Source organism: Tursiops truncatus, chromosome 19 (genome assembly GCF_011762595.2).
Source record: "Tursiops truncatus isolate mTurTru1 chromosome 19, mTurTru1.mat.Y, whole genome shotgun sequence".
NCBI lineage: Eukaryota > Metazoa > Chordata > Mammalia > Artiodactyla > Delphinidae > Tursiops > Tursiops truncatus.
Window position 1 is genome coordinate 9,806,658 of NC_047052.1, and position 24,311 is coordinate 9,830,968.

The window sequence follows — 24,311 nt, forward strand, 5'->3', positions numbered from 1 at the left end:
CTGCCACTGTAACCACCGCTTACCCGGAGCACAGCTCACGTGTCTCCCGGCCTCCACACTCCCTCTCTGATTCAGCCTGAGCATCTGTCTTTCTGCATCGCTATGTGTGGACTGCATCACCCCCATGGGGATCCTTCAGTGGCTGCCAGGACCGAGGGAAGAAAGCCCATGCTCCTAAAAGGACAGAATCCAAGGTCTTCAATGGTCTGGTTTCAAAAGGCAGGTTCCGGCCTCCAGAGACACCCGCATCCCACTCCAGCCGACGTGACTATGTGCCACTCCCAGGACAAGCTTCCATGCTCTGCTTGTGCCCTTCCTTCCACTGCAATGTGCCCTCACCCCCGGGGCTGACTGCAGCCTGCCAACACTGCCTTCTTCAAGGATCCTGCTTTGAAGCACGTGGGAAAAGCATCTTTCGTGAGTCCTAAGACCACCACGCTTCCCATGCTCACCGGGTCCCAGAACGGGTTACAGTTTGGCGGTATCGCCTCACTTGTCAAGTCCTTGAGGGCAATGATAATACAGTTAAGTCCCCTTCACACAAACGAGTTCCATTCCGAGAGTGCGTTCATAAGTCCAACAGTTAGCCTAGGTACCCAACTAACACAATCGGCTATGCACCGCTGCGTTTACGCTTGCTTCCAGACATCCTGGGCTTGAAATAAAGATGCTGTGCTACTGTACTCTATACAGTACTGTAAATTTCACAAAAGCACCTCCACTTGTAGAGGATGCACGCACGTGACAATGTACGCCACACACGTGAACTAGCTTACACATCTTTGAAAGTTCGCAGCTTGAAGGTTCGCGTGTAGGGGACTTACTATATTCTAAACTGACATATATCACCCATTACACATAATAGATGTTTAATAAATATTTATACAATTTTTTTAAGCACTCTGAAAATTTCTGGGTTAGCCGGTGAATAAGCTTGTAAGAACACCTGATTCTGGTAAACAGAGGTAAAAATCTGTACCTGCCCTTTTATTTAAAAAAAAAATCAAACAGCATGAGAATTGCAGAGCAGCACATCAGCATCTCCTGGAGAGACTGTGAGACACAGAGTGCTGGACTCCACCTCCAGAATTTCTGATCCAGGAGGTCTCCAGTGGGGCCCAAGAATTTGCATTTCTAACAGGTTCTCAGGTGATGCTGACAGTGTGGGTCAGGGACCATGCTTTGAATAGCACCGTGTTAAATTTCTGCCCCACTGGAAATAGGGAGTAATCAATGAAACACCATTCAGACGGTCACAGATGTGCCCTATCCTTCCCTGCCTTAAAAACAGCACCCTCCCAGCCCCCCTTTTCATCTTTGTCTGCATATTGCCCACAGTTTGATGTAGATTTCAAGCACCCTGTAATTCATCAACGAATTCTCTCCTGGCTACACATTCCAAGTAATTAAAGTTCAGTAATAACTTATTCTTTCTGCTCCAGCACCTGCATTTCATTTGTTTATATTTTCCCAGAGTCATAAACCTGAAGGGCTGTCCAAGTGCCATAACATTAGTGCAATAATCAAAGTTAATTAGTCCCTCTCAATAAACAACAACAAAGCCATTACAAAGATGCACTGAAGTTTCTTCCAGCCACCCAGTTTACAGATCGCATTGTGGCTGGAACAATTAGAATCTGAGAACTGCCAGGTAAATGAGGGCAGTGCTCTTCAGTCATTTCAAAGGAGACTCTGCACTTTGTTTGCACCGATGCCTTAACTCCAGGGAAGGCCCAGTGGGTCCAGGCTCTGCATCTGGTACCTGCTGAAGGGGATCAAAGCAGACAGGATTCTCCCCAGCTGCTAAAGCCTTACCATGTGCATCCCAAACTCCAATAATAAAAGAGGGACACAGGTTGCAAAGAAATGAGGGGCCAGCCTCACTGCCAACTTTTAGTAACCTGATGCCTTCAATAACTTTGGATTTATTATTTAGGAAATTTGAGGGATGTGAGTGTTAGGTGGGTTCTGATGGGAAGGCAGCCCAGTGGAACTCGTAGGGCAGAATCAGGGCCAGTGAGTGGAAGATGCTTGGAGGAAGATTCTCGCTTCGGTATAAGGGAGAACTTTCTAATTAAGAGGTGCACAGAAATAGGATGGGCTGTCTTGGGAGGGAGGAGCTTACCCATCCCTGGAAGAGTGTAAGTGAATGCCGGGTGAGCTCTGTTCAGGGATGCTGTTTAACTGGTCTGCACGTTGGGAAAAAGTTGGACACGGGGACCCGGATGGTTGACGCCACCCTAAGAACTTAGGATTCCCTGCACTTAGAGGCAATCGCTGGGTGAGTCCTCACGCCTTGTCCTTGGAACTTACTGTCCAGTTTCTGTCTGAGATCCTTCTCCCCTGAGGCCATGACCCCTGTGTTTGTTACCTACTGCTATGTCACCCCTCTCCCCAAGGTGCAGTGGTTTAAGACAGTAAGCATTTGGTTTTCCACTAAGGTTCTGTAGGTCAGGAATTGGGATGGCTCTGACTCGAGGTCTCTGATGAGGGTGCCACTGATCTGTCAGCCGCAGTCACCTGCAGGCTTGAGGAGCTCAGAGGAGTCTAGGAGGGCTCACTCGAGAGGCCTGTCGCATGGGGCTCGGTTCCTCATCACAAGGGCTCCCATCAGGGACGCCTGAGCATCCTCCCAGCATGGCAGCTGGCTTCCGCGCAGTGAGTGATCCAGGACCGCAAGCCAGGAGGAAGCCACCGGCCTTTGAAGACCCTTCCTGGAAGTCATACGCTGTCAATTCAGCCACCTTCTATTCGTGAAGACTGAGTCACTAAGACAAGCCCACGCTTGAGGGGATGAGAATCAGGCTCCGCCTCTGAAAGGGAGGCGTAGCACAGAATGCGTGGACAGAGTTTAAAACTACCACAGCACTTCTAAGGGCTTCAGAATCAGTCACATCTGCACCCCCCAGCTGGCTAAGGGGCAGGGGCTAGGTCCAGGTGAGCACCCCAGGTACACAGAGTTGGTTCTGCCAACCCCACGTCTCTCTGGCACTAACCACGGCCTCTGCGGACCCCAGCCAGCTCCGCACCAGGACGTGGGTTCCGGGGATACAGACAGCCACCTCCCCACCCTGCCCGCACGCCCTAGGGACGTCAGGAGCCCCCGGTTCCTCACCTCGGCTCATCTCAGTATTACCTGACACAGTGATGGGAAGATGGAGAGAGGCTCGGCTGTTTCCTGGGACTCTGATCATTTATATATATTTTTAAAAAAAGGTATAAGAGGAAACACATTTTCCCACAAGATTTCTGAGAGTATTTGTCTAATTTAGGGATCTGTGTTGAACAAGTAACCCTCTCCTGAAACTACCAATTTTTTTTTTTCTGAGTCTTTACTACGTGCCGGGTTCTGTACAAGAGAGTATATTCGTTACTTCAGTTCAACCTGATGAACGCTGAGGGCCACTGTCAGCACCATTTCCATACTGCAGGTAAATAAACCAAGGTTCAAAGACATAACCAAATGTGCCCAGAGATACCCAGTGAGCACAGGATTCAATCCCAGGTCCGTGTGACTCTAGGGCTGGGGCTCCCTCTACTCCTCTGGGCTTCCTGCCTATAAATTAAAGCTTAGTCTATTTTAAATATATGCTTAAAATCAACCTTCACCTGTTGTAGCGTGAGCTGCCCCATCCTGAGACTGGCTGCCTCGTTTACGGCTCTCTCTCTATTTGTCCTTGCCTGGAAGATGTTATTGGCACAAGGACTGCTTCTCCTCTCTGCTTAATCTAACAACTGCTACGTCTGAGACTCTCTGTAAATGCCCCCATAATAAATATGAAAAACAATCTCAAGCGTACTTTTTCCCACTTAAATAATGGACCCTAAATGCCTAGTGGCCAGAAGCAGAACCTTCGACCACTGGCTGAACACCATCTGAAGATGAAATCCATCTCTTCCAAGCACGTCAAAACTGTTTAACAAGAACTCAGGGGGCCCCATATTAATGAAAGAATGCATCTGCATTGAGTTTCACATGATTGGGAGTGATGGTTTGGAGCTACCCAGGTATGCTTGACTTTCACTCTTTAAAACTCAGCAGTAAATCACAGCCCTCGTTATGCGAAGGTTACAGTGGATATAAAGTATGAAATATTCAGTTCAAGACTGAGTGAAAAAAACCAAAACACACACACACACAGACAAAAAGAAGACACGAAGACGGTGATCAAAGACAATGAATAACAGGCGAGATTAAGTCAACGCAAAGTTTTCAGAACGAGAAATGAAATGCAAAACTTAGAGGAGAAGGACCAATCACAAGTTTTAGGCATTCTGGAGTCAGAGGAAACTCAGAATATTTTAGCAACCAATTATGTCTATGAGAGGAATGCATAATTTATTATCTGATAAAGAATCTTTCCGGAGCCTATGAAGAGGAAGGTCAAAGAGGCAGCTTCAGTGCAAGAGTACATATACGCTACACAGCACTTGAAATGGAAGTCTGGGAAGTGCTTCCTTGGGGGAGGGGAGGTTTCATCAACTCCATCGGGCTACGAGAAGCCACCTGGGAAGCCCTCTTCCCTAGGTAACCACAGGGACCCTTACATAATGAACAGAGAAACACGCAAATCCTTACAAAGACAATCTTTGGCTAAGTCCTTGAAAAAGAAAGGCCAGCCCTCCGACACAACACACACCAGTCATTTTGGATTGGGTAACAAGATGGCGCTGGGGTCAGGAGATATGGCTTCAAATCTTGGATCTGCCATGTAGCTGTGTGAGCTCAGGCAACGCTCTCCCCCTCTTGCAGCCCCTAATGCCTCATCTGCAAGATGGGTTTAACACATGACATAAATATTTTACTGCTAAGTGCTAAGCAGAGTGCCTAGTACAGACAGCTATGAATATCCAACCCCACCTGCGGGCGATGATAATAAGATGACATTTTGTAAACAAAAACATCCCAAGAGAGAACTCTAGACCCTTTAGGCGTGTGTGTATGTGCGTGTGTATGTGCACGCTCGCTCGCTTATTGATTAAAGCAAGTGGTTTATATAGTTCTTGCTGGTTCGCCGACTTGTTTATACCATACTTCACTTATTGAAAATCCAATACTATACATAAAAACAATTTTTAAGGCAAAGAAATGAGGAACAAATCTAATGGCTGATGTGGGATGAACTTTGCCCAATAATCTATAGCTGTTAATAATATTAATAGTTTTTATATTTTTGTTTCGCTAGAGATCATTCAAAACAATGGGGATGAGCCTTACAACTTGTGATGCGTTGAATAACGATCAGCTTTTCCAAGCCAAGTCACCTGCTTAGACAGGCATCAGGCTCCTAGATCACCCACCCCATGCGCTGCATGCCTCCCCGGCCCCGCCCCGCCAACACACACAGACACACACAGACACAGACACAGACACAGACACACACACACACACACATCACATAAAAGAAGGCATCACACCTAAGGCCTTCGATCTGCAAAGGCAAACTATGGGATTTAAGCTTCTATTATCAAAGGAGAATGGGGGAAATTCCTACAAACACCAAAGACATACAGGATCGTAAAGTCAGAGTGGATTGGAGAGAGCATGAAAGCAGCTGGATTTCTCCAGTGGTTCTTAGAAGTGCAAGCAATTTTTTACTCAGCATCCTCCCCGTCACTCCTTAATATCACGTCATGAAAACTGGTTGTCGGTATCTATTAAAAGCAGAGCAGGGCTTCCCTGGTGGCACAGCGGTTGAGAGTCCGCCTGCCGATGCAGGGGACGCGGGTTCGTGCCCCGGTCCGGGAAGATCCCACATGCCGCAGAGCGGCTGAGCCCGTGAGCCATGGCCGCTGAGCCTGTGCGTCCGGAGCCTGTGCTCCGCAACGGGAGAGGCCACAATAGTGAGAGGCCCGCGTACCGCAAAAAAAAAAAAAAGCAGAGCAAAGTGTTGGAACCCACGTGCCTAATACGTTGGCTGGTACCAAGTACTCCATACCTGGAAATAACAGTGAAATCACTACTTCCGATGCTTATCAATGAGGCTGCAATATGACATGATACTGTCACCTTTCCACATGGCTTCACTCCAACTAGATAAATAGACCCAGTATCAACGCTATTGAAAGCTAAGATAATTACAACACTTCACTCTCTCCAGCATCAAACCGTGTGGCCACAATGAGCTGAGCATGCGCTCTTCTCTCGCTAACATATGCATATTCCATTACCTCTGACTAATCAATCTTTCCTCGTACCCCTCGTCTCCCTGCTTTCTCAATAACCATTCTGATATAAACCTCTGCTTGCTGTTCCTGATGACTGATCCCTTAATCATCTTTCCTAAATATATGCAAAGTATATTTCATTGTAAATACAAAAGAAAAAGCAATCACATAAATAATTAAGATGGCTTTTCAAATGACAGTTGAGGGCTAATACAAGCTCCACTGGAAAATACTCATCAACAAACTAAATACACATCTATTAAAATGTAGGAGTCCAGACATATGAAGACAGAAAAAGAATTAATTGCAACTTCATTGGAATCATGCTGATAAACACCCTCACAGCTCCTCTTTCAGGCACTTGGAGGTTAAGAAAAGTAAGCATCACTTTGTACTTTCATGTATGAATAAGAAATTATTATTAATAGCAGCGGCTAACATTTAATTGAACACTTAATCCCAGCAATCCCACTCCTGGGCATGTATCTGGAGGAAACCATAATTCGAAAAGATACATGCACCCCAATGTTCACTGCAGCACTATTTACAATAGCCGAGACACGGAAGCAACCTAAATGTCCACTGACAAAGAAATGGATAAAGAAGGTGTGGTACTTATATACAATGGAATATTACTCAGCCGCAAATAAACCGAAATAACGCCATTTGCAACAACGTGGATGGGTCTAGAGATTATCATAGTAAATGATGTCAGTCAGAGAAAGACAAATATCATATGATATCACTCATATGTGGAGTCTAAAAAGATGATACAAATAAACTTACTTACAAAACAGAAACGGACTCATAGACTTCAAAAACAAACTTACGGTTACCAAAGGGGAAAGGCTGGCGGGGGGAGGGATAAATTAGGAGTTTGGGATTAACATGTACACACGACTATACATAAAATAGATAACCTACAAGGACCTACTGTAGAGCACAGGGAACTCTACTCAATATTCTGTAATAACCTCTATGGGAAAAGAATCTGAAAAAGAATGGATATATGTATAACTGAATTACTTTGCTGTATACCTGAAACTAACACAACAATATAAATTAACTGTACTCCAATATCAAATAAACATTTTTTAAAAGAAATTATAATTAATAGCAGCAGCTGACATTTAATTGAACACTGAATCTATCGCCAGCCATGTGTTAAATACACATACAGTCAACGCCTTAATACTCACAGGTGCCTGAATCTCCCGGCACAGATATTAGCATTTAGGTCTTACGGATGAAAAAACTAAGGTTTAGAAAAGAAACTTGCCCAAGGTCACGGAGTGTATCTGCTTCTAATCTTTGCCAATATAATGCAGCATATTTTAGAGCCATGTTTATCACCTGGAGATGACTTGCCTCCCCAAAAGACACATGCCCAAGAGGCATCTTGAAGACCACACTGACTGCCTTTTCCAGACCTCTTGGAAATCTCGGGTAGATAACCCAAGAAAACACAAGAGTGGCCGAGCCGGATCCCTGTTGTGTGCTCCTGGCCAATGGTATGTCATCCTAACCAGTCGCTGGGAAGACTTGAAGTCTAGGCCAAATAAAAAGACACGTTAGGAAAGCCTGGGCTCGCAGTCTTTCTCGGGGACCAAGCCTTCTCGCCAACCTCAACATACTTGGGTCCCTCCTCCCTTCTGATAGGGGGATGGATCCAAGATGCACTCTGGAGAATCAGGAGTGGGTCACCTAATCACTCCACGGTGGCGGGGGGGCCGTCAGCCCCTCTTCCAGGCCAGCCCACCCTGCCCACCTCACTGTCATCTCAATCCCCAGGAGATGCTGGAGCTTCACAACATTCCTGGGCCCCCCATTCACTAACGGGCGGCCTCCATAGGCCAGCTAGCTCTCTGACACTGCCCATGTCACCCTTTACATGATAAGCAGGTTCAAGTAAGGCCTGGTACACGTGAGGCAGGCTGGGCACTTAAAACAATCCCATGCCCTCTTTGAATCCCCCTTCCACCCCAGCCATGGCCCCAGACCTTTTCCTCCCCGCACACACTGGTAGGTGCCTGGGCAACCGCAGGCCCACCTGCTCCAGCTGTAATCAACAATCCTCCTTCCTCCCCAGGACCAGAAGTTTTAGAGATCCAAAATTTAGAACCTATAATAAAGTAAGAGGGAGGAGGGAGCCCCACTTTCAAAAGCCCTCCGTTGGGATGCTGGAGTCTTGTGGCTGTGTATAAGATGCATTCTGAGAGCTAATCATCTACTGTTCTTCTCAGACAACACCTCTTGGAGGTCTTCAGATCTCAGGATGGAGTGTGGGGTGTGCCAGACCTCCATAAACAGAGCGACAAAACCCCACTCCAATAAGTACTTAGGAAAGAGTAAGCCCCAGCACTGCAGGGATTCAGACACACCTAACTGAGTCCCAGGCTTGGAGAACGCACATGGAGTTCTCACATACAGACAGTGCTGCTGAGGAAAAGAGAAGCCACTCCATCCCCAAAATAGGAAGATGAACTTCCTACTCAGCCAGCCATCTGGGGTCCTTGAAATACCCGGGAGAAAATTAGGCATTTGTCTTAGGAGTAAGGGACATGAGCAAGTAATCCACTTGGGGATATGAATGAGGTAAACCACATCCTCATATGGTTACTGCTAACAACACAGGCAGGAACCTCATTTCCAGAGGTTCTGTACTTAAATATAACTGGGGACTCATGGACGCCCCCGTCCTCCCTCGCTTTTTAATTATGCTAAATGGATTGGCCTTTTAAGAGGGTAGTTCATTTCTACACTGTCCACGTTACCCAATTTTAATTGTTTTCAATGCTTCCCTTATTTCTAACTTTGGAGCATCTAAAACATCTCAGCAGGAGGGCATTTCCTGTTGAAATAATCAGCAGTAGTAGTAATTACATATATGCTCTCAATATAATTCCATGTGGAATGTGCTGTCATTTAAGTTATATTTTACAAAAGAGCTGGATCTCCCCCACAAAGTGTCCTGAGGACTCCATACAGGACATCTCGAATGAAAAGCGATTGCTTAGGACAATAAATAACGGACATCAGAGCAGCTTCCTCTGAGAAATATGATTAATCCTGACATTAATCACTCCAATAGCATCTAGCAATTTTTAAAGCAAAGCCTGGAACAGGTAACGCACACACACGAGGCTGGACGTGGTAGAAAAGCTGGGCCGCGGGGTGGAGGCCAGATGGACACACCGGGACCCACCTCCGCGCTCACCAGCTGTGTGACTCTGGGGGACTCCCTTCACCTTTCTGAACCTCCACTGGCTCCCCTGTGAAATGGGGAAAAGCAGGTTTTTGCATCATCTTAAATAAGGGACACAGGGGCTTCCCTGGTGGCACAGAGGTTAAGAATCCACCTGCCAATGCAGGGGACTCAGGTTCGAGCCCTAGTCCAGGAAGATCCCACATGCTGCAGAGCAACTAAGCCCGTGTGCCACAACTACTGAGCCTGTGCTCTAGAGCCCGTGATCCACAACTACAGAAGCCCGCACACCTAGAGCCCGTGCTCCGCAACAAGAGAAGCCACCGCAATGAGAAGCCCGCGCACCACAACGAAGAGTAGCCCCCGCTCGCCACAACCAGAGAAAGCCCACACACAGCAACAAAGACCCAACGCAGACAAAAAACTTAAATTTAATTTAATTTAATTTAAATAAATAAATAAAAGGGATACAAAAGGCCCTGACCAGGACGGGGCACATGACAGGGACGCAATAAATGGTGGCTCTCAGATGCCGGGTGGTGGACGTGAGAGTTACATTCCACTGGCTTGGAGGCAGACATGAGTGTCAGGGACGCAGCGATTTGGGCCGGGCCAGAAGAGAAACACCAGGCAGGGAGGAACTCCATTCCCAGAGCCTCAGCACGTGTGAGCCGATGCTAAGCTAAATGCCCAAAGACCTCGGAGGGAGCTTTTGCTGCAACAAAAATCTTTGCATCATTGTGAGACTCTCCGGCACGGCGCCGCTGTGTTGCAGTACCTTCCAGGCTCTGTGTGTGATGTGATTCATGCCAGATAAAGTACGGACCTCGAGAAACACAAGAAGGTGGCATCTACTAACGTGCCAGACAAAATCCCTATGCAGAGACCAGGTAAGGAAAGGCCTGGAGGAAACCAAGTAGCACAGACCCAGGGTGGGGACACGGGGACAGGGCACGGGGAGGCGGCTCCACGCAGGTCGCTGAGGCAGCTTCTCACACACTCTGTACTCTGGTAACGGTGCAATGAGGCGAAATGGTAATGACGGCTTTTGGTGCTAAATTGGAGCTTCCATAATCAGAATCTAGGGGGAGTAAGGAATGTGGTCCAATGGGGTTCACAGAGAACAAGTGAACAGACGAGAGACGATAAAAGTGTTGAGTTTCTTCAGTCTACAACCTCTAAAATCTAATGTGAACATTAGAAATTCCATGTGAGTGTAAGTTTGGTTTTCCTTCCCATTTCCTCTATTCACATCCCTGACAGCGAATATTTTGGGGATAATTCTTCCCGTGGGGGAGTTGTCTGCTGGTCGGCAAGTTACTCTACGCGAGAATGTACCTACACAATGATAAATGCGGGCTTCTGAAACTGACTCACAGGGACCCAGTTATGGCTCAGAAAGCAAGAAAGAAAAACTAAATGGCGGGTCTTTGAGATCATCCTGTTCAACCTTCTCTTTTAGAGACGAGGAAACGGGGGCACCAAATGGATCAAGAGACTTTCCAAAGTCCCACAGTTAATGAGGGCAGATCCAGAAATTTCTGCCCCTACGCATCAAACAAGAGTGATAATGGGATAAATCCAGATGAATCTGTCCTCATATATGATGGGAAAGGAAGACAACTTTTAAAATGTGTAGATAACTGGGTTTGAGCATTATCTTCCAAGTCTGGTTTAAACATTAGCATCACATTGTACAAGACGGCTCTGACAATATCACGAGTGCCACTGGAATTTGATTTTTTTTAGTCTAAATATGATGTCACATGGGCAAAATTTTACGAGTTTGATACTCCCTGCTGCTCGATCCCAGGTACCGTTCTAACATTTTCGGTGGAGGCAGAAATTGGCCCAACTTACTAGATGAAAACTGGAAACAGCTACCCAAGCTTTAAGTCCATCTGCCCTTTGAATCAATGGGTCCACTGCGAAGATTCTGCCCTACGGTGTATTCACAGAAGCATGTATCAAGAACGCTCACTGCAGCAGAGATTAGAGTCAATTTTGGATGAAAATGTGAGAGAGACTGAACTTTAAGAGAGCATCACTTGGAAGAGCAGAACAATGACAACAACCTCCATGTCCACCAAAAAGGGAGACTGGTTAAATAATGACAGCATAAACACATGATGGAGTATCATACAGCAGCTAAAAGCAATAAGGATGACCTCTATGCACTGCTAAGAAAAAAAACCTCCTCTAGTAGTAAGTGAAAAAAAATCAAGGTACATAACAGTATGTAGGTGTGTTGCGTAGTATTCACAACCTTTTTCTGGAAGAACATGCAAGAAACAGTTAGTGATATTTACCTCCCAAGAGAAGAACTGCAGAGGACTTTCACTTTTCGTTTTACACACTTTATGAAGATTCAAACCATATGCATGTATTACCATTCGCTCTCTGTACATCTCTGAAGACTGCTCTATACCACCTAGTGGAGGTTATTGTACTTTTTAACTTTGAAGTTAGAAATATGCTAAGATAACTGGAAAAAAGCGGGCCCTGTTTTTTTTTTTTAATTTAACTCAAAATAATGAATCCAGTGAGATCACGACAAGAGTTCATTTGAAATATACTGAACCTGAAATTCTGCTTGAAAAAACAGAAATAAATCTCCCTTTTCTTGACTTTCATAACTTCTCAGTCCAGAACACCGGACATTCTCTTAAACAGACCATGGTGTATTTCTTCGGATGGCAAGAAATCTTCCATGCTTCTCAGAGAATGAAGACAGTCTTGGCAAGGATTATCCAACCCGTTCATGCTCTGCTCCAGGCACCTGACTGTCTCCCCCTCACCCCCCTCCCGCCCCCGCCCCAGGGCCACTGCACAGGCCACCCCCTCTGCCCGGTTTGACCCTTCTCCCACCTTCCCCTGATCCTTCTTGAGATCTCGGCTCAGTCACCTCTTCTTGGGGACTCCCAAGTGTCCTCCGCCTCCCTGGCATTACTCACCACTCTGGAGCGCCATATCCTTTTTTCGTATCACTTTCCATCATTTCAAGTCTACACTGATGTTTGCCTTTCTTTGGATGGAGCTGTCTTCCACCCTCAGCTGAAAGCTCTACAAGGACAGTGGCAACACCTGTTTTTCCTTAACACCGGATGCCCAGTGCCTCTGACAGTGGGGCACTTCACAAACACGGGAATGAATGAATGCAGTCTGGACATCACTCCAAAGCCCAGTGACGTGTTAAAAAAAATCAAGCAAGCTGTGTCACTCTGGCTCAAACCCTCTCATGTCACCACTGACTCGGAGTCCCTTGGCAACCTCCTCCCGCTTCACCGCCCTCCAGCCACGCTAGCGTCCCTGCTGATCCTAGAATCCTCCGGGCACGCCCCTACCTCCCTTGCACGTGTGTAGGAAGTATTTCCCCTGACTTCTGCACAGCTCACCATTTTACTTCCTTCAGACCCTGGATCAAACGTCACAACTTTAGAGAGGTCCCTCCTGGCCACCCGATCTGAAATAATCCACGCCGTCAACTCCTGGGCCCTCACTCTGCTCTATTGTCCTGCACTGCATTTATAACCTGACATTACATTAAATATTAAACTTAATTATCCCTTTAGGGTCTGTTTCTCCTACCTAGAAGCCCATGAGTGCAGGTACTGTGTTTTATTCGACGCTATTATCCTTAACCCCAACAGCACCGCAGGCCCTCAATGAATGTTTGTGCCCAGGGATATCAACGCCAACATCCGCACAGAGAGAGAAAAGCAAAAAGGAAAAACCAGAGACAGGGTTAAAGCTGGCTACTCTGTCATCCTAAAAACCGTAAATAACCTCTTAGTTGCATTCATGGGCGTCAACCACATTTTGTTTTTCTTAATAAATGAGCTGAATGAGTAAACATTCTCAAACCTCTGACTAATAAAGCAGGTGACACTGACAATGAACTATAAACAAACTATAAAAGGGCTTGCTTGTCCTTTCATTCATAAAATAAACAAAGCGAATATGACTTTAAAAATAAAGAAAACATTATTCCAAGAGCAATAAACTTTATGAACTATACGAAAACCTCCATGTGTTTATCCCAGCATGTATATTTGACAATTAAAAAAATCAGGACTTCCTGGGGGCGCAGTGGTTAAGAATCCGCCTGCCAATGCAGGGGACACGGGTTAGATCCCTGGTCCGGAAAGATCACACATGCCACGGAGCAACTAAGCCCGTGCGCCGAAACTACTGAGCCTGTGCTCTAGAGCCTGCGAGCCACGCGCCACAACTACTGAGCCCATGTGCCACAACTACTGAAGCCCGTGTGCCTAGAGACCGTGCTCCGCAGCAAGAGAAGCCACCGCAATGAGAAGCCCGTGCGCAGCAATGAAGAGTAACCCCCGCTCAGCGCAACTAGACAAAGCCCACACGCAGCAACAAAGACCCAATGCAGCCAAAAATAAATAAATTTATTAAAAAAAAAAAAAAATCAAGCACTCACTTACCCATTCTCCTAAAATGCGTGACACGGCTTCATTGGCTCTTGTCATGTTCCTGCAGGCCAGGATCACATGTGCACCATGGAGGGCGAAAGTTTTGGCGGTTTCAAACCCTACGGTTTAAAGGAAAATCCAATTTAGAAAACACAAATGCAAAGCACTGAGCCATACTGAATGGCCTTTACTGAGTGCCAAACGCATTACCCTAGTGGTTCTCGACCAGACTCTATTTTGCCCCCTAGAAGATATTTGCAAATAACTTGTGACGTTTTTTTCAGTAGTCACAGTTTGGGGTGGCGTGCTACTGGTATCTAGCGGGTAAAGGCCAGGCATGCTACAAAATATTCTACAATGCACAGGACAGCCCCCTCAGCAAAGAATCATCTGGCTCAAGTATCTACAGGGCTGAGGTTGAGCAAAGCTGCCCCAGGAACAAAGTGATTTCAAAGGCGAAGGCCAAGCCATGGAAGAGCTCGCGGCACAGCCAGCCTTTGAACCACTGCTTCATACAACTAAACCGTGTGATCAGTATAAAGAGTAAGGATACACAAATATTTAGACACGGTCACTGCCCTCCAAGAGTTTACAGTCTAATAAGAGAAAACAAACCTGGAAAGTAAAACAACAACATTTGTTAAGTTCCTGACAATGTGCTCTGCACTATTTCCAGCACTTCTGCTTCCAGCAATAGCAACTAGGTTTCCTAGATCCACCCTCCCACTAAGAACAATTAGAAAAGCTGGACAAAACAACACACACACACACACACACACACACACACACACACACACACACACACACACACACACACACACACACACACACACACACACACACACACACACACACACACACACACACACACACACACACACACCCTCTTTGAAGGCATCAGAGGAACACTATGCTTGAGAATTTCGGGGGCCAGCATCTGCAAAAGCAGAAAAGCTAAGAGAGGTGAGCCAGCATTTGCTGCTTCTATACCCAGTGAAAACACCCTTCAAAAATAAAGGTGAACAAAATTTTTAACAAACAAAAGCTGAGGAAATATATCACCAGCATGTCTACACTAGAGGAAATACTGAAGAATGCTCTTCAGATAGGAGGAAAATGACCCTAGATAGAAATCTGGAGATGCGGAAAATGACAGAGTCACATAAAGGGTAAATAGATGAAAAAATCTAAATGATAATCGTAATAGTTTGTAAATTTTACAATACCTAGTGAGCATGACTATACTGATAATAATGACATATAACCTAGGAGGAAAGTACTTGGTATTAAAATATTCTAAGGCCCTTGCATTGTCCAGGAAGTGATAAAATACTAATCTGTATGAGACCTTAATAAGTCAAAAATATAATCTCTACAATTACTGCTGAGAGATGTAATGCCTCCAATTACCACTGAGAGAACAGTAAAATAATACAAATTTAACCAGTTAATACAAAGGGGAAGAAGAATTTTTTTAAAAAAAGGCAAGAAGAACAAGGAATGTAAAACAAGTTAGATAAATAGAAAGCCAATAATAAAGTGGTATATTTAACCCCAAATATATCTGTAATTACATTAAAGTGGACTAAAAATTGCAATCAAAAGACAAAGACTGTCAGACTGAACAAAACACATATACAATATGCTCCTTACAGAAGTGGGTATATTATGTTTTATACCCTTAAACATAAGGATAAAGAAAATTAAAAGAATGAGAAAAGATATACCATGTGAAGATGAACCAAAAGAAGTATTGTAAGAGAAAAAACTGAATATTTCATAATGGAAAGTTCTAATCCATAAGGAATATGTGACAATTCTAAATTTATACACATACACACATGTCAAAAGTTCACAGGATTAAGAGGAGAAATAGAGAAGTTCATAATCAGAGTGGAAGATTTTAACCTATCAGTAACATAAAAATGTCGATAAACAGGAAAGAATAGAAGATCTGAAAGTAACTGATCAACTGGAAATAACTGAATATGCTTAAACACTGAACACAACTGCAAATGTATATTCAAGTACTTAAAGAGTATTTACCAAAATTGAACATGTGCACGGCCAGAAGTCTCAACCAATTTCAAAAGATTAAAATTGTAAAGTATGGCCTTGACCACAGCAGAATAAAATCAGAACTCGACACAAGATCCTAGAAAACTCCCTTATCTGGAAACTAAGCAACACATTTCTAAATAAGAAACTGTGACTCCAAAAATTACAACGAAAATCAGAAAATATTTTAAACTGAATTATTACAAAAATTCTACATATCAAAACTTACAGAACACAGGTAAAGCCATGGATGAAGGCCAATCTACAGCCCTAAATACATATATTAGAACAGAAAATGAGCTCAGCATCTATTAAGTAAGAAAAATTTTAAAGCAGCTAATTACCTAAAGAAAGCAGAAGGAAGGCAATGAAAATAAAGACACAAAATTAAAACAAACATAAAATACAGAGGAACAAAGAATCCAAAAGTCATTTCCTTGAGAAAAGTAATAAAACTGAAAAAGGGCTAGCGCGAGAGACAGAGAGAGAGCGTGTGCAAGCGGGCACCAGGACACACACTTGAGTGTACAAGTGAGCACACAAATGGCAGATAGCAGGGGAGAACAAAAGGACATCACTACAGATCCTATTAAAAAGATATGATGGGGACTTCCCTGGTGGCACAGTGGTTAAGAATCCGCCCACCAATGCAGGGAACATGGGCTCGAGCCCTGGTCCGGGAAGATCCCACATGCTGCGGAGCAACTAAGCCTTTGTGCCACAACTACTGAGCCTGCGCTCTAGAGCCCGCGAGCCACAACTACTGAGCCCGGGTGCCACAACTACTGAGCGTACATGCCACAACTACTGAAGCCTGCGCACCTAGAGCCCGTGCTCCACAACAAGAGAAGCCACCGCAATGAGAAGCCTGCGCACCACAACGAAGAGTAGTCCCTGCTCACCGCAACTAGAGAAAGCCCACATGCAGCAACAGAGACCCAACGCAGCCAAAAATTTTCAAATTAAAAAAATTTTTTTAAGTAAAAATAAAAAGATATTATGAACAACTTTACACCAATAAATTTAAGATATAGGTGAAAAAGACAAATTCCCAGAAAGACACCACTTAAAAATTGCTGCAAGGAGAGAAAGAATTGAAAAAAATGTATATTTTTAAAGAAAATTCTCAAAATGAAAACTCTGGATCCATTTGTCTTGAACAGTAAAGTCTACCAAACTTTTAAAAAAATAAAAACGCCAACCTTACACCAACTCTTCCACAGAATAGAAAAAGAAGAAAACCTCAACTATTTTATAAGACTTGAACTCATTAGTCATTAGGGAAATGCATATTAAAGATACAGTGAGATAATACTGCATACCTACTACTACAATGGCTAAAATTTTTTTAGAAATTAAAAATAATAATGACCACACCAAATGTTGGCAAAAATGGGGAGCAACTAGAACTCTTAGACATTACTGATGTGAAAAGAGAAAGGAGAGGATAAGGGAGGGGAGGGGAGGGGAGGATCTCATTTCAGAGCTTGAACATCACCCCACTGTTCTAAAGTGTAAAATACCACATCTTGTAAGCTATGTGGAAAATCGTACACAGTACGCTGCACCAACAAAGCAATCAATTCTACCAGAGAAGGTAGCAATGTCATTCCGCCAAAGCCATGTCAAATGATCAGAGATTACTGCTTCCAAGATAACGTTAATACGTATGAACAATCAGAGAATCATCATCTCACTGAGACTGCCATGTGAAAGAGTCAAGCAAAGGTCACGCATTCATATCACTTCCATATATCTAATCTTCATGGAGGCCAGTCTATTTATATAAACTGGTTCTCAAGGGAAGCCAGCACAGCATAGTGGAAAACTCAAACTCAGGAGTTGGACACATATGTGTTGACCCAGCTCCAGCTATTTGTAAGCTATCAGACCTAAGGCTGTGCCTTTAACCCGTCAGAAACTCAGTCATTTTTCTTAAAATGGGGAGTGAATAGTAAACATACACTAGGAACCTAATATAAACACACTAGGTGGGAAAACAAATGTTAGTTCCCAATCCTTTCCAAAATCCAGTTCAGTGCAAAGTCCTGATTTATATGAACTAGCAAATACAGTACAGCCATCATGACTGAAAAAAAACTCTCTCCTAGGTCTGCTCCCAACAGCAACCCATGAGCTAACTGGTTTTAACACCAACCAGAATCTAAAGAAATGAGCTCCAAGATCTACCACTCCATTTGTCTGAGTACTGGCTTAAGAACACACTTGAACTTCGTTTATGCCGAGCACTATATCCCAAGATATTCACTTACCATTATCTAAGGATTACCTTCTATACTTGACTCTGAGGTTAAAGTAATTACACAAAAAAATTCACATCTGAAATACTGCACATCTAAATCTGTTTGCCTCCTCTTTGGTGTCTGTACTAAAAGGTGCTGGGAGCTGTATCTTCAAGGCAAGAAACAACCACCTGAAATGTACTCATTTGGATCCACGATGCCAATTTCACCCCTTATCCCCAGTGAGCAAAAGGCACCCAGATCATCTGGGGAAAGAGAGAGAAGTACAACCACAGGTTTTGTAGCCCAGCTGTTCCAAAACTGGACGGGTGCGGGCATGGGACAAAATCCTGCTGCCTGATGTGCTACATCAATCAAGCTAATGAAATGCTGACAGCCATATGGAGGTACAGCATGAAGTGGCCAAGAACGACTTCACTTGCAATCACAGGACTTGTCACACCCGGATCTTGTTGAAAATGATGGACTCTGGGTCCCTACAAAATTTCCAGGTCAGACAATCATCAGACATATTTCTCATCACATTTTCATCCAAGAGTGTTAAAAAAAAAAAAGTCACACAGGGGAGTGGGGGAAGATGGCGGATGCAATGCCTCGTCATTCATTAGCAAACATATTTTTAATGGACTGAAGAAGCATCAATTCAATGCAGGTCCAGGCAGGCCCCAGGGCTTTATTTATCTGATTTACCAGGACAGCCGTAAACTCCTTAGAATCTGTGCTTTTTTCATCTCTGTGGCCCATAGGACTAACCCCCAAGTAAGATTCAATAACTAACTGCCAAAGAAACGAATGTCCTTACAGGTTGCTAACAGGCTACAGTTCCGGACATTTTTTTTTTTTTTTTTTTTTGCGGTACGAGGGCCTCTCACTGTCGTGGCCTCTCCCGTTGCGGAGCACAGGCTCCGGACACGCAGGCTCAGCGGCCGTGGCTCACGGGCCCAGCCACTCCACGGCACGTGGGATCTTCCCGGACCGGGGCACGAACCGGCGTCCCCTGCATCGGCGGGCGGACTCTCAACCACTGCGCCACCAGGGAAGCCCTCCAGACTGTTTTAAAACAACCCAAGTTGTTTCAAACAGTACTGATGGCCTTCTAACTTCCTTTTAAACAATGAATAAATACTGGAATCCTGCAAAGATACTGCTCACTGCAGTTCTGAATGACACTACCTAGAAATCTGTGAGGGAAAAGGGCATGCCGCTTTGCTATCAAAATTTATTTTCCCAGACAAACTTGTTAAGTCACGCCGTCTCACTTGACAAAATAACCTAATGGCAAAAGACCAAAAAGAGCACATCTGACACTATGGCGGCAACAGGCTGCAGGCACCACTCTGCACCCTCTCTCCTTTAGATAATTCCTGACTGTAGCTACGGTTAAACCATCTGTCCCCGTGTCGTGTAAAATTACACTCTGAGTTTTACATCTATCTTCCTTTATCTAAGCCATGTGCTACATATTGCTAGTCTACTTTTAAAAGCTGCAACGGACAACTCTGTCTTCTTACCCTGTACAACTGCCTTTGGAGCAACACAAAGCAGGGATATTTCAAAAGATGATGGTTTCACATGAAGGACAGTAACACTTTTATAGTAAACCATATCTCTTGAGTGTGGAGTTTTATAAATTAAAAAAAGTTTAATAATGCTACCTACTGCTAAAACCCAGGAAAAGCCCATGAGAATAGCATCCCTCACTCCCATAATAACGCAGCTGATGACCAGTTTAATTAGCTAAATGTAGTAGTGCTAAGCCAATACTGCACAGTGCCAAAGTTTGCACAAAATAATGAAGGCAATGGTTTACTAAATTTAATAACCTGATTCATCTTATAAAAAATTAACTTTATGACAATGTTTAAATTGAACCAGCTTAACTGCATGGAGGTGGCAAGAGTGCGTCCAGAGGAATATTTAAAACTAATAATATACGGGCTTCCCTGGTGGTGCAGTGGTTGAGAGTCCGCCTGCTGATGCAGGGGACACGGGTTCGTGCCCCAGTCTGGGAAGATCCCACGTGCCACGGAGCGGCTGGGCCCGTGAGCCATGGCTGCTGAGCCTGCACGGCCGGAGCCTGTGCTCCGCAACGGGAGAGGCCACAGCAGTGAGAGGCCTGCGTACGGACAAAAAAAAAAAAAAAAAAAAAAAAAAAAAACTAATAATGTAAAGAAAATAATGGAAGACGTTTTAAAACAATGGGCATCATCGGTTTTCCAGCACTTGTTACGTCTGATCCAATCAGGAAAACCAAGTGGCTGTGGAGATTTAATATTTCCCTGACTTGGGTTTCAAGCTTTGCATACAAACATTAAAGTACCAGAAAAGGGAAAACATACCAAAAAAATATTAAATGCCTGCTTATCTTACACTAGGTTTCCGTGTCTAGTATAGAGGTTACACACTGGTAATCACAGCGTAAATCAAGCCCACAGACTTGTTCCCTTCAGCCCACATTTTGCCTCCCTCCTCCCTTTTTCTCTCTCCGTCCTGCCCTCTCTTGCATCCTTTTATTCCCCCTTCCTTCCTAGTACAAATTACTTGCCAGCATTAAAAAACTGGGGCAATTATATATCCACAAACTCCAGAGAAGTTGGATTGGATGTCAATTTCTCTGTAAAAGCTTACAACTGGAACATACTGGGCCCCCAATTCCACTTGGTGACCAGCAGGTAGTCTGAGGAGCCCCTGCAGGCTAGACATGGGCTTTAGGCTCTCCTTTTGGCCACGGTCACCACCCCCAATGCTGGCGTCACCTGCCAGGCTACTGTGGGCATCTGATGCTCAGACGCACATCATAAGGGGGCAAGATCCCTGCAAGAGGCAATGGCTCAAGCCTGACCACGAAACTGCCTCAATCAGAATCCTCACGTGTGATCTGCCGTATCTCAAACAAGGCTTCACACCGATCTGCTTGAGATTTTTTATTTTAAGGCGTGTCAAACCCCACTGTGTCAAGCACAAGGAGGCCAGGATGCTACCAACGCCTGGAAGAAATAGCAGCGGTGCTCAGCTTTGCACAGGAAAATACAATGGTAATGATGCAGGGACCTGCAGGGATTTGGGTCTGTGGTACCAGTTCCTTTTCCCACCTACCCTGCATTTCCCAAATGTCCCTGAGTGGTCACAGGAACTCTGGACCTAGAACGACTTTGGGACCAAAGGGCATAAAAATGAATCGGTCAAGCGAAAAAGAGACTGGGTGCGTGGCAAAACAAGATCAAAGGCCGGCAAGGATTTAGGCACAGAGTAGCACTATGAATTATCATTATTAGTGTTGTTACTATTGTTGCTGTTATTTAATCCATTTACGATACCTCTGGTGGTCATGCAGAAGATCGACTGCCTGAAGATACTGAAGCCTTGTAAGCAGCCAGCAGGGATGAGATACTTTCTTATGCTGAACAGCTAAGGGGAAAATTAGAAAACCATTGGGAAGCAGAAAGCCTGAACCTAAGTCTGAGGCAGTATCCAAGGTCTCCAGGGATGCCATCCGCGCCATGGGTGAGGTTGGCAATTGGTTTACCCAGACAGGGAATCCGGGGAGGGGTGGTGGGTTTGGGTCTGGTGATGGAAGGGGATAGAACAGTGGCCACACCCAGTGAGACTCACAGGCAGGTCGGATAGATGGGGACAGAGTCACAGAATTCCCAGGCACACAGAACATCAAGGTGGGAAGCCAGGCCCCAAAGATACCAACAAAGTTCCCGCTGAAGTAAGAGCTAAGAACGAGGCCATTTCTCTCTCCAGTGCTTGGAAGGTTCCTTCTGGTTTTAGTTTTTTAATTTTCCCCAAATTGTGGATTTACTTGGGCAGTGTCCCCATTTACTGTAAATTATGGTTTTAATTATCAATTTTATTAAGATGCCCAAAGGAGCTGGGGCTTACAACACAGTAATTTCTAATGGGTTGCTATTATTAACTTATAATTGTGAAGCGCTGGAGACAAATGTTACTTGTAACTGTACCCAATTTAAAGGCCACATGGGCTTCCCTGGTGGCGCAGTGCTTAGGAGTCCACCTGTCAATGCAGGGGACACAGGTTCGAGCCCTGGTCCGGGAATATCCCACATGCCGTGGAGCAACTAAGCCCGTGCGCCACAACTACTGAGCCCACGTGCCACAACTACTGAAGCCCGAGCACATAAAGCCCATGCTCCACAACAGGAGAAGCCACCGCAATGAGAAGCCCACGCACTGCAACAAAGAGTAGCCCTCGCTCGCCACAACTAGAGAAAGCCTGCGTGCAGCAACGAAGACCCAACGCAAGCAAAAGTAAATAAATAAGTAGATTTAAAAAAATAAAAAGGCCACAGAGATGGTGATTTCTCCCCTCTGCACCATCATCCCCCCACCTCCCACCCCTAGAACATACCACTAAAGCAACCTGCAGAACCAATCAACAAGTTGCAGAATCTTCCAGCACAAGGCGTCTCCCTCCCTGGAGATCGACTGACACGTATAGAGCAAGAAGATGAGCCTAATGTCTTTCATCCTGAGTTAGATCTTGGGACAATTCAAATTTGGGGACAATGTGTTATAAACCACTAGCTTTAAAGATGCGAGTTTCACCCACATTCTCCTATGAGTATCAACACAAGGACCTTACTTTCCTAACTGATCTGATTAATGTAAACCAAGTTCCAGTGACATGACATTGACCACGATACTGAAATCTGACGCTCCAAGGGCATTTCCCAGGAAATTCGAGGAGATGCAGTCACTACAACTCTAAGATCAAGACCGCAAAGGCAGCAACCGGATAATCCAAAGACTTAGAGATTGTGCTCAGTGAACACTAACCACAGCTTCCAACTCGTAAGAAATTACAGAACTACACAGACCTCTCCAGAAGAAGTCACAGCCAGCCCTGCTTTTACACGTAGGCATTCTATACAGCTACGTACAAGTACCACACAGAGGCTCCTCCACACCCAATAACAGAAATAAGATCCTAAACATAACTATTTACCAAAGAAGGATGCCAATTCAAGCGATGAGAAGAGAGAATCAGGAAACGACCGGCTCACTTGCAGTACCTTTTTGAAACATCGACAGGCTGCGTTTACATGCTCTGGGCAGTATAATGCAGACACCATGTTTTGTAAAGCTATATTATAAATTCCAACTGACTGCCCGGGATCTCTCAAGAGGCAAGACTGACCCCAGGCTGCCCACCAGTGCTGCCACTGAGCTGGCTGAATTAGGTTCTCACCTGACCTGCCAGTAACAGTCCAGATTCCAGTGTGTTAGCTATCACAGTGAGAAAAGTACCCAAAGACTACAATTAACACGGTGCTAGGCAACCCAGAGAAGACAGATGCTGTAAGGGCAACTGAATCCAGCAGTATCCGTGTCAGTAAGGGTGTGGGGGCAACAGGCAACCTCACAGATTAACAAGGGAGGGGCTGCGGAGTGGAATATAAAATGGCTCAACAACTTTGGGGGCAACTGGACTCTATCCAAGTGTTCGTGGACATGCCCTTTCGCCCAATTATTCCATAACCAGAAATGCAGCCTATAAATATACTTGCCCACATGAGCAAACAATGTGAGAGGGATATTCCATCAGCATTGTTCGTAACAGCCAACAACCTGGAACCAACCTAAACGCCCATCAATTAGGTGAAATAAACTGATGGCACGCACAGAAAAGAACGAGGTGAAACGAGATGGATACAAGAAAACACGGCCGGGCTTCCCTGGTGGCGCAGTGGTTGAGAGTCTGCCTGCTGATGCAGGGGACACGGGTTCGTGCCCTGGTCTGGGAAGATCCCACATGCCGCAGAGCAGCTGGGCCCATGAGCCATGGCCACAGAACCTGTGCTCCGCAATAGGAGAGGCCACAGCAGTGAGAGGCCCGCATACCGCAAAAAAAGAAAACACGGCCGTGTTCCGCCACTAAGAAAAAAAAGAAATCAAAGTACAGATGAGCCAGCAAGTAGGATCCCACGGGTGAAACAAAAAGAGGGGACGTACATGCTTAAAGATGCGTTAACATTGATAATTTCAGCAAAAGAGCTATTATTGGTCAGGGGCAAGGAAGCCTTATTTTCCATCTGATAACATCTATCCTGTTTCCATTTTTAGCACGGTGCATGCATGCCTGTTAGGGTAAGAAACTCAAAATTAAAAACTGAATGGTATCTAGTGGATCATTTCTAAGCCTTTATAAACTTT

The 24,311-nt window shown here is 44.9% G+C and overlaps 1 protein-coding gene across 6 annotated transcripts in view; it reads right to left on the reverse strand.

The window, feature by feature from the left end:
* The window catches only part of WWOX (WW domain containing oxidoreductase), a 973,868-nt gene that overhangs the window by 901,594 nt on the left and 47,963 nt on the right, over positions 1 to 24,311 (reverse strand). For all 6 annotated transcript variants that reach the window (XM_019941681.3, XM_073796721.1, XM_019941674.3 and 3 more), the window contains exon 5: positions 13,822 to 13,928. In XM_019941681.3, coding sequence (XP_019797240.1) covers positions 13,822 to 13,928 — 107 coding nt within the window. The remainder of the gene's footprint in view (positions 1 to 13,821; positions 13,929 to 24,311) is intronic.